The 15280-nt window shown below is 36.2% G+C and overlaps 1 protein-coding gene across 4 annotated transcripts in view; it reads left to right on the top strand.

Annotated features, from left to right (window-relative positions):
• TFPI (tissue factor pathway inhibitor) overlaps positions 1-15280 on the top strand; it is a 42400-nt gene that overhangs the window by 16746 nt on the left and 10374 nt on the right. For all 4 annotated transcript variants that reach the window (XM_072874086.1, XM_072874087.1, XM_072874085.1 and 1 more), the window contains 2 exons: positions 3102-3302; positions 12333-12371. In XM_072874086.1, the coding sequence (XP_072730187.1) occupies positions 3102-3302; positions 12333-12371 (240 nt within the window). The remainder of the gene's footprint in view (positions 1-3101; positions 3303-12332; positions 12372-15280) is intronic.

The raw sequence follows: 15280 nt of genomic DNA on the forward strand, positions 1-15280 counted from the left end.
ATTTGAATGAGAAACTCCATTAAAATTCCTTCCAGTTTTAACTTCCCATGTTTCTGTTGAAGCATATTCACTGACAGACGTCTTCGCTAAATGTCATATCCTGTGCTCTTCACACAGGACCTAAAATGTAGTAGGAACAATTTGTTCCAGTGTTCAAGAGCAGAGGAGGAGGCCTTATACTAAGAATTTGTTTTCTCAAGGTATATTCCACACGTGAAATGAGTACAGGCAGATTTGTATCCATGCAGATCTACTAGCCAAACACTCATGCTTGCCTTCTCATCTGCTGCTCTAATCTGAGAAGGAAAGCTAATTTTATATCATCTGTGTGAGTTAAGTGTTCCCAGGTGTCAAATAACGGGGAAGAATTCTTTCACTGTTCCCAGACACAAGAATGATTCAGCTCCCATGAATCCCTTTGAGACTTCTTTCTTCAGAGTCACTTGGTTATTGTTCAAAGTTGGAGGGTTTGGCCCCTAGGGGTTTCACAGGGTACCGATTTTAGTCAAAGTATGGTAACGCGCTAGCATTCTGAGCAAAATAAATGTCTGATTGCCAAAAAATGAGACACACACAGTCATTATGTTTGCAGCAGATGTCAGTGCATCTGACAGTGGTAACAGTGTCACTAGGACTGCAGAGGAAAGGCCTTAGGAGGTAAGCAAAACAATGGTTTAGTTCTGCGGGTTTGATGGGAAATAGGCTAGGAGTTGAGACCACAAAGTTCCTAAGATAAACTCTGCTAAGCCATTTGTTCATCATCTTTGTGTAGTTTTGCGACTACGCTTGCACACTATTTCTGTTTTGATAGCCCACAACATTGGTGTGGCATAGTGTAGCAAACAACATGAGCTGACATAACCCCATGTCTGAAACTCCAGTAGTTAGGAAACCTAGTAAGTTTTCACAACCTCTTCTAGACTGAACCGGGTCACTGACACAGGTCATGTAGGGCATCTCATTCCTTGTGTGCCAAGAAAATAACATGTTTATAAACCAGCTGCCAGCCCTCACACCAACCGCAGTTGAGTTGGATCTGTTTCTGTGGAGCTCTGAATGTTTGATTTTACCATTTCAGGAGTTATTCCAAAAGTTACTGAAAACTTTGATGTTTCAAAGGAATTTTTTTCCTATTACTGAGTGGGGGAATTCCAAAGTTTCACTTTGCAATGCAATATCCTCTCAACTTTTCAAGTTGAGCCTTTTTAAGTCCCTTCCAAAGGATTCCCAAACCTGTTGGAGAACTTTAGACTTTTGAGGTCCAACTTGGAATCTCTTGTGACTTCTAAATCCTAATTCTTCATGGACTCAGGAAGACCCAGATAAGGAAACTGGCAAGAAACAAAATTCAGAAATCTGTTTGGCAAGGTGAGCTCCATAGGAAGTTTACTGAATCTAACATCTCTCAAAAATGTTTCTTTTAATTCATCCACATTTCCTATTAGACAGTCTTCAATAATATTTTCAAATCTGTTTTCCTAACTTCAGAATCTGTAAATATAATTTCACTAATGAGGAAACAGTCACAAACTATTTTAGGAACTGAATATTTATGAGAATTTTTAAATTAGTCCTCTTAATCTGTATTTTAACACCAAATTGTCCATTTTTGGTGGATCTAATTGTGTGCTACAATTGTTGTGTTGATGGTAATTGTGTAATAAAGGTGGTTAATTTTTCAAGGATTTAAATGCTATAAGTTAAAAGATTTTAGTGCTGAAAATTGTTTCTTTCCTGTAGGTTTAATAGTTATCAAATGGAATAAAACTAGTAAACTTCCATTGACCTCAGTATTTATGAGGATTTGTCTCAGCTATGCATTTCATTTAAAGATTATATAAGGCCAATTTTATATGTTAAAATTAGATATCCACAGAGCACATAGGTAGTAGTTATACCAATTTCCTTTTTACCATGCCATAAAGCCTGATTTTTGTGGATTCTTTTAATTAAAACTGAAAACTTAATCTAGTTAGTAGTAGGAAGCTGTGCAATGATCATGTAAACTCTTGTCCTCATCCTTTTTTTTTTTTTTTTTTTCACCTGTTTCCTGGGCCACTGCAAAGAGCACTGATAGATACTTTTGCATATACATGTTAAGAGGCATCAACGTTCTGATTAGCTCTGGGAGAATGAATGAAAAATTTCAGGTCTGTTCTTCTGGGTGCTATTGCAAGCACACAAGCTCTGTAAAGCTTTCAAAATTCTCTGGGATAAAATAGTTCCTTGGAAAAGCAAAACAGGAAAATATATTAAACCATATATTGATAAGGGAACACTTTCACAAACTGGATCATCAGTCAGAATTTCCTTATAGACATTGATGGTGTAAAACTTTGCTAGTGTTCTTCACAATATATATGACAATTTTTACAAAACAATCCCCGACCTAATAATGCATATTGAAAGACATAGAAATGACACGATTTGAAAAGATACAGTTTCTTTTCACCTTAACTTTCTAGTTGTGTACTTCTTAGTTCTTGAAACCTCTAATGCAAGAACAGCGCGATCAAAGAAAATACAGTATGATGACCTTTCAATTGTACCGGATGGGTGTAGGTACCACTAAAGTGTAATCTGATAGGGGAATGGTGCCCTCTGCAGGGCTGTTTTGCTTAGGTCATCCCACACTATTTGCTATGAGATGTCTTTATGAGCTATGTTCACTATTAGAAGTGCATGGAAGAGAGCACAAGGAACCCTCTTTCTGCCTTTGTTAGGCAGGGGTAGTCATTGTGTCTTTGGGAGCTACCAGGATTTTCTCAATGTATTTGTTGTTCAGAATTGCTCTCTAGCTCCTGTGAATAAGCCACTATCCACAGCTATTTAGACATTTATGATGAGGAATTAAAATTTATAATGTGAGCTGTTTTGGTTGAAAATTGAAACACACATTTGGTTTGATTAAATGGAATTTGTGTTCCAATGCAGATGATGATTTTCTTTTTACATCTGTGTTTAGTGTGTTCAGAGCTTTACAGCCAGATGTCATGCAGTGCCTCTGTAGCAGAAGACGCAAGTGATCTCAGTTTGAAATTATGCTGTGCAGTGAAGCAAACTAACTTAATAAGTTATTCTACTTCTCCTCTGTATTACAGGTGCTGCTTTGCCACCACTGAAACTAGGGCATTCAGTCTGTGCCATGAAAGCAGATGAAGGTCCATGCAAAGCAATCCACATGCGCTATTACTTCAATATTCAAAGCCGTGAGTGTGAAATATTTGAATATGGTGGATGCCATGGCAATGAGAACAACTTTCTAACACTGGAAGAATGTCAGAAGCAGTGTGTGGTAACAGGCCAGTACCCATTCTCTTATCCTCCTATCGGTTCTTCATTTGCATCTGTTATTTCTCATCCACAAACCACATGAATTTTGGAAGTAGAGGCCCTCTTCAGTTTGTATTAATACAGTAATGTGATGCCTCTAATTATGTTCCCAAGTATTATACTGTGTAGTAGTCATCTGAATGATTTTACATTGTGCAAGCAAACATTCAGGATTTGGAAAGATAAGTGTGACTTTTTTTAGTGGACCTGTGGAATAGAGAGACCGATGCAAGAAAGCGTATTTTCTAGCTAGAGCGCTGTTTTGAATGAGTTCTTAAAGTGAAATCGATTTTGAGGCTGGGCTAAGATGGTGGGCAGCACAGATGTTCTTTATTGCTTTCAGAGTATCTAACACAATTTTTGATCCCAGGTTTCTCCTTCACATGAGAAGCTGATAGAAGCTGTCCAAAATCTTGGACATCCGCTATGATTCAACATAATTAGAACTACAGTAGTAAATAATTCTCATTAAAAATATCAGTTAGAACTGTTTGTCATAAAAGATCTGTTTTGTTGAAACCTCATCAATTAATCATTAGAAAGAGGAAAATGAGATCCAAAATATGATACGCAGCAGAATATGCAGAAAGTGTCTTGTGAATGCTGTTTTTGCTATTAAAAATGATCGTTGTAATTAACTAAGGCTTTCAGCCTTGTGAAAGTAACCAACTCCTGTTCCTCACAGGAGTGTATGGAAGTTACAAGATTCTTAAAATTGGAAGTTAATGCCAGTGGAGCTAGAAATTTGACAAGTTCATATTTTTAGAGACTGAAGGAATTCAAGTCTTATTGAGAGTTTCCTCTGGATACCTAATATGGATTTTGCTTTCATGGGAATTAGATGGAATGCGTCTGGCTGCGTAAACAGGAAGTGATAGTGAGGGAGGTACTGAGAGGGGGCAATAGAAATAGAAAGAAAATTCCAGAATAAAGAGCTCCTCAAAGGTATGTGATAACCCTCAGATAGTATACCAACTATGTGGGTTTTTTCCCAAGTGGATTTTTGATTATTTAGACTTTGAGGTAAGATAGAAGGATTCATTCTCAATAGAAGGTACTTTTCAGTTACATACGCCTTGCCCAGTAGCAAAATATGTCATCAAGTGTTACTGAGCTCAAGACAGTGATGCTGAGCAATCCCGCAGTACAGAACAGTTTACAGGTTATTCTGAGGATGGGCAACACAATCAGATGAAAATTGTTAATCTCTCCTGCCTATGAGAGATGTACCCAGGTAGCACCCTACTGCTATGCAGATCTCGGTAGGTGTCACTTTGTTTGCCCTATTTTCATAATTTATTCTGGCCCTGGGCCTTTCCACAAAACTGGAAATCTGCTGATGTGCTATAGGCGCTGAGTTGGTTTGCAGGATATAAATTTGTACCGTCCAGGATTAGCATAAGTCGCTTTCAAGCACAGCAAGTTTATATATGTTAGAAAAAATACTTCCAGAAATTTCAGATTAAAACATTGATTTCAGAAGATCTTTTTTGGGTTTTCTGACCCAAACAGACTATATATATAAGACAAACTGATTTATAGCATCGTGCTTTGTCTGTAATAAATGTAAATGTCTTCGTTAGCCATCTCCCATCCCTTCCAGAATTCACATCTACGTAGTGTTTAGATCAGGCTTTAAATCTGTTACATTGTCTGTTTCACAACACATCTGTGTTTCTTGATAATAATTACTATGAATTGTGTCACTAAATTTATTCTAGACATCAAAGTAATTATCTGTCTCCCATCCCGGTGTCAGAGTAATGGCTGGGGCTGATGTGCATATTACCCTAAGTAATATTTTAATAATGTTTGTTAGTTATAATGCTTCTCATCCTCAGAATCTGGAAACATTAACTCATCATACCAATAAACCAGGTACTGTAAATAAGCAATTTATTATCTTCCCTTTTACTGACAGAAAAAGAAAGGTGGTAAGGTAACAGAAAAATAAGTGAAGTCCATAGACTGTGCTACAATCAGAGCAGGGAGTGCAGCTCAGGGTATCTGGCATTTACTTGACTAGTAGGTATAAACTCTTCTGTCTGTATGAACTATATAGTCTTGATACTATATTATCTAGTCTTAATACTTATTTATACTGCCATAAGGTTGATCAAGTTTTTCCAAATAGTTACAGGTGTTTAAAATGAAAAATTTTAAATTGAATTATTTTAAATGAAAATAATTTCATTAATTTTAATGAAATGAATAAATTACTAAATTGAAAAATTTAGTTTAAAATGAAAAATTACTAAAAAGTTTTTGCAGGTTCTGTGTTTCCTTATACTACTTTTCAGCTACCCGTATAGGTAGCTGATGTTTCCTTGCAGGTGTGTTTATGTAACAGAACAATTTGTTTGAATACAAACCAATGCAACAGCAACACATGTCATTGTCCAGCGTAGGCTTTGCGAATTTCTCAAGTCTGTAATTCAGTTCTTTGACTCAGACTTTTCTCCCTCCGTATCCAGTCCAGCCACAGCAAGGGAAAGAAGAAGTGAGTATGTACGTTTATTATACGTTTCTAGTATGACAATTTCCAATGGTGTTTACGATTTACAGAGTAAAGCAGGGTTGCTTTCTTACCTACACTAAGTAAGCCAGAATAGTGTGGCTGAGTGGATCAAGGCCTCAATGGGACTGTATGTATAAATAACAGCAAAATTTAACCAGAAGTGTTGTACGGGAACACAAAGTCTCACTGGTTAGAAAATACTGGAAGAACAGCTAACAGAATAAAACCCATCCTTCCTAAAATGTATCCCTGGTCTTGATCACTTTGATCTTTCCAGCGAGGAGACTGCATGCATTTTATTTACTCACTAAATACTAAGTCAAGGCATTACTTACCATTCACACCTATTTTCTGATCTGCTGGTGCCACCATGCATTTCTGTTGTTTGTACCTGGCACTACAGACAATGCACTCAAAAGGAAAAAAAAAAAGAAGAAAAAACACAACTATGAACCTTAAATTTTAGAATGAAAGCAGATTTCAGTTATTTTTCTAATCAATTATGTTTTGCTTTCAAACAATTGCATGCTTATAAAACTATCTCTAGCAGGATGGAAAAAACACTACGAAATTACACTAACAACTTGTTAAAGTGAAAAAGATCAGATCACTTCATTCTTTAAGTGAATGGCAGTTTTTCATTGCATTTTACTCTAACGATTAATTTGAAACTTATCTTTTGATGGCTTCTGGCAAGATCCACTAATGAGCCTCAGAGACCAGATGTGCTCCAGGGAAGAAGTGGCAAGAATCAGCCACAGTCTTGCTCTGATTTCAGGAGTCATATATGGGTAAACGTAGAGTTAATGATACTAAAACAAGGTATATCTTGAAATGACATCCCATCAAGGAAAAATGGTCTGGAAATCATAATTCCTTAGTTACTAAATAACATAATCTAGCATTTCAAGTCAAAAAAAAGATGACATGGAGAAAAGCATCTTCCTGAATATGAACATCTTGCCCTAAATGCAAGCACAAACAAAATCAATTAAACTGTCCTACTTGGATCTGAAATGGGTCTTAAGCCAACTCCTAGTGAACTGGCTGAGAAGAGAAAGAACCTTTATGTCAGTGATTCAGTTTCTTTTCACGTTGAAGTCTCAGATACTACTAGAAGTGCAGATTACTATTTTGGTGTTCATGTACCTGTATTTGTTTCTTTAAAAATCAGTTAGGATAAAAGCTGTTTACAATATTGTTTTTCTCCAGACTATACTATTCGTGTCTTGGATTCTTCATACGCAAGTAAAAAAAATAGACACAAAAGTAAGATAGAATTCAAGTAATATGTTTTTAAATCTTCATAAGAAACTACTGGATAGGAGCAGATGACAGTTCTTGGCAGAAAAATCAAACAAAGCAGAAATTCATTACAGAGTAATGGAAGATCAGGGCTATGCTTAACCAGTATACAAAACTAACACAAAAATGACATTTTCCTCCTTTTCTACCTCTGATGTTTTGTTCTTACATTTCTACAAATTATCCTATCAAAAGTCTAGCTGTTCACCCTGATGAGGAAGTGAACCCTACAATATTTAAAGAGAGCAAATAGCCTTGTGCTCATCATAGCACAGCTTATAATCAGCAACAGATTTCCGATTTCTTGTATCAAGGCCTAAGTGATAATTCTGATATCTCTATATCTGGGTCATTTTCTCCAACCAGAATATGCCAGTTTTAGTGCTTGTTAGTAGAGAAGGTAGGGATGTAGTGCTTGAGGCTTAAAAGGCAGAAGTTGGTCTTGCTTCCAATTTGGCCTGAAGGTTGCCACCCACCAAACTGGGTGTAAAAAACTTGCATTTAGCGTTTGGTAATCATCACCCCTGTAAAGGTTTATGGCTAAAGAAACTGATGTCCTTCCTCTACTTAACCCAGCCTGGGCAGATTTTTGAGTATTAATTAATATTATTTATTCTGTATGGTTATCCAGAAGATGTATCTCTATCAGAATTGAATGATGATATTTTCGTGAGCATTCAAGACAGATAAATATAATTTTAAGGAGTTAAAAATTATTAAAATGGTGACATTAATATTTTGCATAGTAATTGTCTGTTTATCTGACAAATAGCCTTTCTAGACTTAAAATTATTCCTTTGTCAAATGGCTTCCATGAGTCATAAGTTTGTATCATGGATTTAACGGAATTTTTTTTTTTTCTCCCTATGGACAACAAGCTTAAAAGTTTCTTTCCATATTTATTAAATTTTCAGCACAGAAATTAATGAAATCTGCTGCTTAACTCCACGGTTAATACGTACGTATAAGTTAAAAAAAAAATGAATGTCGGCAATGTCATTCTAAGAGAACAACCTACCTTAAAAGGCATTTTCTTCACTTCTACAGTGTTTGGTTTAGAAAAATGTGATTAATCTGTTTCTAGTTATGGCTCCACAAAGTTTAATGAATACAATCTTTCAAGATAAAAAATTGAAAGTTATTTTTATTGATTAGCATTCAATGTCAGAAAGACCTGGGATCTAGGATGTGAAGATAGCTCTTCTTTTTCTGTCACCAGGCTGGCTTTTGGTACTTTACATCTGGTATCTGATTTTGGGTTTCAGCTGCACCCACAGCATTTTTGCCATGCTTGGAGCAGGGTTGTTTGCAGGACTGCAGCTGCCAGTATCTCATCCAAAACATGCGACTTCCTGGTAATTTGGAGAGTTTGTCCTAAATTCCAGTTTAAAGGCCAAGACAGAGGGCTAAACTGAAAAAGGCAGGGTTGATAGATACAGAACTTGGAAAGAAAAGTGTCCAAAAGTCATGATCAGGTGCCATGAGTGAAGATCTATAAAATTATTTCTTCAAGCTAATGTTGCTATTTTGACTAATACTGTTATTTTGATTCTGATATGTATGTTGGATCAATATCTGGAACAGATCTTCTGGACCAAATCCTGTACTCGTATATAATTGGCATAACTCCATGGAATAAAACTGAAAGTTATTTCAAATGAGAACTGGCTTAGTGTCTACATCTTGGTACTCAGCCCAAGTACAGTATTTGGTGTATTTATAATAGTGATCCAAGACTCTGCAAGTGTTGAATCTGCTATGAGGAACTGGAGCGATAAAGGCTCATTATTTCTGTATTGTCTGAATAAATAACAGCAGATAAAATGTTTTGGTGGCACACACAGTACGCTGTTGACCATCAGCCATAAAATAAACTAATAAGTTAACCCACTTTTGCCAATGTAATTCAGTTAAAAAAAAAATATAATTCAGTAGGTTCTATTTGTTAAATCTGGCTCTGTCTGTGCAGTCTTGTAGTATATGGTTATATTCATCTTACTTAATGTTTTCAATATTTATACTGCAGGAAAATCACTATGTAGTAACTGTAGAAATCAGACCGAAAAGACAGAATGAGTAATAGGAAAATGCTTAAAAATAAAGAAAAATCTAAGAGATACTCAGACAATTATAACTCTGAAGAATGTGAAGGTCAAGATTGCTAAAAATAAGCTAAAGGGAAGTTATGGCATATATATACAACTTCAGAAGAAATAATCTGAATAGTCAGTATCTGATTTTCCAATATTAAGCACAAATACAAGAATAAATGAGCCAACATGAGTGAATTGCCAGGCTTCTTAAATCAGAACATTTTTTAAAAATTTTTGAATGAATAAGCCATCAAAGACAGAAATGAGTAATTCCCAGAGCTGACTGAAGTCAGTACAAGAGAGTTCAGAGAGCCCGACTACAGGTTGGCCACTCCAAGACTCTCTAAGACAGTGTTCACATTCAAGATGCCTAGTTCTGACTCCAGTCTCCTAGAAATCAGCTGCATTTTTTGTTCCATGTGCCCAGTGCTCGCCACTTCAGGGAAGAAAAAATTACTTTTAAGAGGAGTTTGCCTATATGCTCCATTGTTTATTGGATATGAGTAGAATCACAAATGTCATCACTAGTGCAAAGGTCCTAATTTTCAAGGCAGTGAATATATATCTTAGGCTAATTAAGCTTCTAACATGGGAAAATACCCGCTGATAAAAGGTTCTGGACATGGCAGCAATTCTAATGTCTATTATTTACACATCAGATCTACTCAGAAATACAGTTTGTTTACAAAGAAGAAATTAACTCAGCTGTGGATTTGGCTTTTTGACTGAAACCAGAAGCAAAAAGACACTGTTGACATGGTAGTAAGATTAAAACATTCTAGGCCTGTCCAAACTCACAATAAATTCTTCCTGTTCCGTGCCAGAAGAGTAGAGATCATATGCCAAAGTATGATTGCTGATTTTGGCCTGAAGGGGACAGCTGAGTGAAAATAGTTAAATGGCCTGATGTGAGTGTCCATGGTTTAGGTCATGGGTTTAAATGCTGAAGGCACAGCCTCCTACTAATAGGAAGCACTGGAAGCATGTTCAAACAAATGATATGTCACTCTAAAGTGCATGTCTTGTCTTTAAATAATATTTTTTCAAGGATGCCAGCTGCGTTGTCCCATAGATGGAAGGAAAATGTATCATGATAGAATTTCTACCCAATAGATTTACTTTGAAAATATAACACAGGCCATGCTTCCAGAAGAAAAAGAAAAACTGTGGTAGGATTATGGCACACAAGGGCAGTACAGCTAATGCTAAAAGCTTATTAGTTGTCAGCAGCACCTCTTAAAATAGGAGCCATGGAAGGTGTATCACTATATAAAGGATGGTTAGAAACACTTGCTCTGGGGTATGAGTGGTGAATAAACTGCTAATATTCCTTTCACTTTTGGACTGTGAAGAGATTGTTATAAATGGGGGGAGGAGGGGGGACAACCTTATTAAAATTACAAATTACAGAAAAGGTGAGGATACAGATAGCTCAAGTATCTTCTGTTACTGCTTCCATAACAAGGAAGGGTGCAGCAGCAACTCTACTTTCCAGCAGGAATTGTTTTCAGTCTGAGGTCTGAGCTAATAGGTCCCTCCAAGGTGAGACAGGGCAGAGCACTCCTGTATCCCCCACCCTCGCCAGCTGGGCAGAGCAACTATTATCTCGCACACAAAGTCACAGAGATGTCCTTTAGGTGCGTGACTTAGAGGCCTTCTGGGAAACATGGCATGAGAGACTAATTCATGTGATTTAAATTCAGATTAATACCTATACTTCCCTTTGAATTCCCTTTCATTTCATGTTTCAAAGAAGGCTAGACCATGGGTTACACTGAGGCTTTATGAGAAGACATGTATCCACTGAAGCAGGAAGAGCCATCAGCAGTAGAAAGTAGTTGTAATATGCTTCTGCTACTGAACTGCTACTCTTGGCATGTACTATAGGGAATTGGTATCTTCTTAAGGGGGGGCTGTGGTAGCTAAGATGGCCAGGGTCAGGCAAATGTATTGCTTCATTATAGAGTGTTTGATTGCCTGACACAGCAAAATGCAAAATAAAATTGCATTTGCTTTCCAGCAGACCTCTTCAAGCAAAGCATTAGCTTTACCACTCTATCCCTTCTCTCAGATGCAAGAGGTCAGTAGACAAAGGAGAGTTTTAGAGAAAGCAGCATTTTATAATGCCATTAAGAAAAGTACAAGTACAAAACAAGAATTATGAAGCAATGCAATTAAGACGACTTAGGTGAAGTCCAGAAGCCACTGTTTCATGTGCCTTGCAAAATATCTCTGTAATAGAAAATATATAAGCTATCCTTGGCCCCTTTTCTCTCTCTCAGCAGCCAAAAATTTTCAGCCTTTATTACACGTTGGCTGAGCCGGTTTCTCCTTGGACTCCTTTGTAGTTTTATGACTAGGCAGTCTCCTAGAAGGGGAAGAAGGTTTGTTTTCAATCACTGAAAAAGAATGTGGGGTTGAATTCAGATATCCAGCTTCTTGAGCCAGTACAATAAAACCCAGGCTCCTCCATTAAAAATGACAATAGCAACTTCATCACTGCTGATCAGGCACTAAAAAACAGTGCAAACAAGTTTGTCATCTACAGTGCCCTAAAGGTAGTTGGAGATACTTGGCTGAATGGGCTTTAATATCATAAACAGCATAATGAACACTTTACTCAGACACTACATAGCATAGCAAAGGGAATTAGCACAAGGGAGGTTTTTATTGCTAACTAGATCAGCTCTGAAGCTATTATCAGTATCAGTAACTACAGCAGTTGGGTTAAGTCTGCTAATTACTCCTCAAAAGAGGAGTAAGATTACATAATACAGGATTCTGGTTCCAGTAACATGAAGAGGAATTTCTCTGTTCAGTTCAACATTGGCATAATTTGATTCCAGTACTTTCCATATCCTCAAGTTTCTAATGTAGCAGGTCTTCTCATACAAAGGAAATGATACTTCAGTCTTCCAGAACAAGCTTTTGTGCTACTTCTCTAATAAAGAGGAGAAAGAAGGGGAATAGATGCTATATTCTTCCTCCTCAGTGCTCATAGTCACTGCTAAGCACCCTGGTATCACAGGTGAGACTTAACATGTCTGCTTTTGCTAAAATTTTTCTTTTTATTTATATTGCAGAATTGCCTCAGAAGATGATGTCAGCAAAAATTAAGAAAGGTAATTATGTTTACATAGTAATCTAAGACTCTTATACAATGATAAGGGCTTTAGCTTCCCTTGATAAATTCCTTATGTATTGTTCCAAGCTATCTCCTAGTAAAAACAAGAATGTCAGACTAAAGAGAGTTCTTATTCCCAATCTTCTTCATCTGTATTCATCAAAGACTTTGAGGACCGTTGTGGTCACTAAATATTTTCAATATTCAGTGAAGAGAGTAGCTGCAATCTCTTCTCCCCAAAATAAACATATCATGACACTTTTTTTCTCATTCTTCAATAAAGAGAAAAGAAGGACTCTGCAGAGATTCAAGCATTATATAATTAGCCATGATGTGGAACTCTTTTATTGTGTGTTTTGAGAGTAATCTAAACGTTTCCTCCAATGTTAGCAAAAATGGGAAAAAATCACTCTGAAACAGAAATTTTCAAGCATTGCCTGTGTAGGAGCTAACAGAGGTTAGGGCAGATCCCCTAATTACTCATTAAGCAAGGGGGCAAGTTTCCCACTCCTGAAGGGGCAGACTGTTTACAGAAATTTAAATGCCTGCTACCTAGACTTCCTAAATAGCCGATGCGTAAGCACCGAGAATCACTTGCCTGAAACACTTTTGGTCTATTGAAGTAACCTATGTTCCTAACAAGGATATTTAAGTTTGACACTTCCAATAGAGCTTGTGAAGACTTATTCCACCCCACCCTCTCTTTCCACATTAGAGACTTATCTGGATTGAGCCCAGTGCTGGTAGCCAGAGTTCCCCAAATACAGACTTGAGTAAACTTCTTCACAAGTCAGCTCCTCTTTCTCTGCTTACCCTCTTTCCCTTATCCTTCCTTCCACTTTCTTCCTCTTGAATTGGTATGCATTTAACTCCTCACAGAAATACCAATATTTGCACATACATTTTGAAATAGACTAATTAAATAATTTATCTCTCCAGAATGGTATTCTGGAATATTTTCAAGCTGAGATTATGGTTTTCTTTTCCTGATGTCTACTGTCTTTTCCATTCTTAATGTATTAAAAAAAAATCATGATTCTATGCTATGGAAGTTACTAAAGTTGATTTTCCACAGATGCTGCAGACATTTGGCACTGCTTCCCTTAAGGTCTGACCCTAGTTCCCTGCTTTTAATGACAAAACAGAACATATCCTGTTAATTCAGCTCGTGGCTATCATCAACATCATTACATGTTTACTATTGTTTCCAGTAATGTAGTCTTGAATATTGAGTCTCTGGAGAAAGACATGGCATTTAGAAATATAATGCTAGTTTGTATGGTTAGGATTATACTGCCTTCATGACCTCTCTCTTCAAAAGTGGCTATAAAAGTTAGCTGTGAGCTCAACTTATTTGGACTTAATTTCCTTTTTCTGCAAGAACCGATTTAATATAAGGATTTTCTAAATGAAGAGCAGCTGTTTTTAAGAATCAGTCATAATCCTAGTTTACATACCCTTATTATTATCTGCCTTCCTTTCTCAGTTATTATCTAATAATCTTTTTCTGTTATTTCACAATATTATGCAATGTTTGATGAAAGAATTTTCTGTATCTCCTATTGTCTGTGAGCTCCTAATAGATGGTATATGGAATAGATACCACTCTGGTAGATTCTCGCCTGCTACCTGTCTACATAACTGTCTCGTTTCCATTCTCAGCTGAAAGCATATCGTATGCCTTGCCCATACCTTTCATAGTTGTTGATCTATGTGAAGTAAGTTTTGTAAATCTGTGAACACCAATAGGTGCTGCATTTGAATAGTGAGAAAAGTGAATATCTGAACTGTAGAATACATATATTTACTGGCAGAGAATGCGATTTGTAGTGAAAAATCAAAATTTTTCACTACATGAGTGCTTAAAATAGTTGATTTTGTTACTTTATGCAAGAACTTTTTAATAGTTTAATTTTACATGTGATCTCTGAAAATGACATTTTGCTGTTCATGAAGCTTTATGACACTTGAAATACAAGATATTGACAATTACTTGGAAAAACACTAGTTATGAACTATTATAATGTTTTATATAAGTATATGATGTGCATCAATTGAATTTAATAATATTCTTGTTCTAACAATGATTTTTAATAGATACTTGGCTAAAATAGATGTAACAGAATTAACTTCTTTACAACTCCATAATCTACTCCAAAAATGTTAGGGACTTCAGAGTAATTGTTCTATAGCCATTTTTATTAAAATGGCAGCCCTCTGCACACTGTCTTAGTCTCAGTATTCTATTAAGTTTCACAGGTAAGGAAGGCCTTTATATGTCACATCTGATATGATTGTCTTATATGATGGCTAAATACACTTTTCTCTTCAAGTCAGCTCAGTCAAGAATCATATTTCAAAGTATCTACTAGCAAGAATTTGAGAATACCTCTGCATATATTTCATTATTATTTTCATTATTTTCTTCTAAGAATATAATTTTGAGAAAAAATTGAACATGGTGAGAAATTAACATTTGGGGATTATTGTATGGCTATGTGTTTTTCTTCTCTGCCAGAAGCCATATCATGCCTTGATATTCAGTCAAGTTACACAGTATCCATTTGTTAGCTTTTTTTTGGTTGATATTGTAGTTACTGATTGCAAACTAGGAGCTGGGACTGAAAAATGATAGAATAGCTGCTCTGTCTCACAGTTTCCTGTATCCTTTTATAGCAGTGGACTGTCCCAGACAAAATGCATTGTTAGATTTTTTTTAAATTAATTTTTAAAAACTATTTCCTTTTTCCTTCTGTTTTAACATTGCTTTCTGTATAAATCACACTAACATTGACTAAAATGATTACATAAATGACAAGAATGTGTACTTAAATTCAAATGATCCAGCTGAGATTCAAGTCTTGTTTTAATTCAGAGAATAAACTAATTTTCTTCTTAGAGCTTCAA

Source organism: Ciconia boyciana, chromosome 10 (genome assembly GCF_034638445.1).
Source record: "Ciconia boyciana chromosome 10, ASM3463844v1, whole genome shotgun sequence".
Classification (NCBI taxonomy): Eukaryota; Metazoa; Chordata; class Aves; order Ciconiiformes; family Ciconiidae; genus Ciconia; species Ciconia boyciana.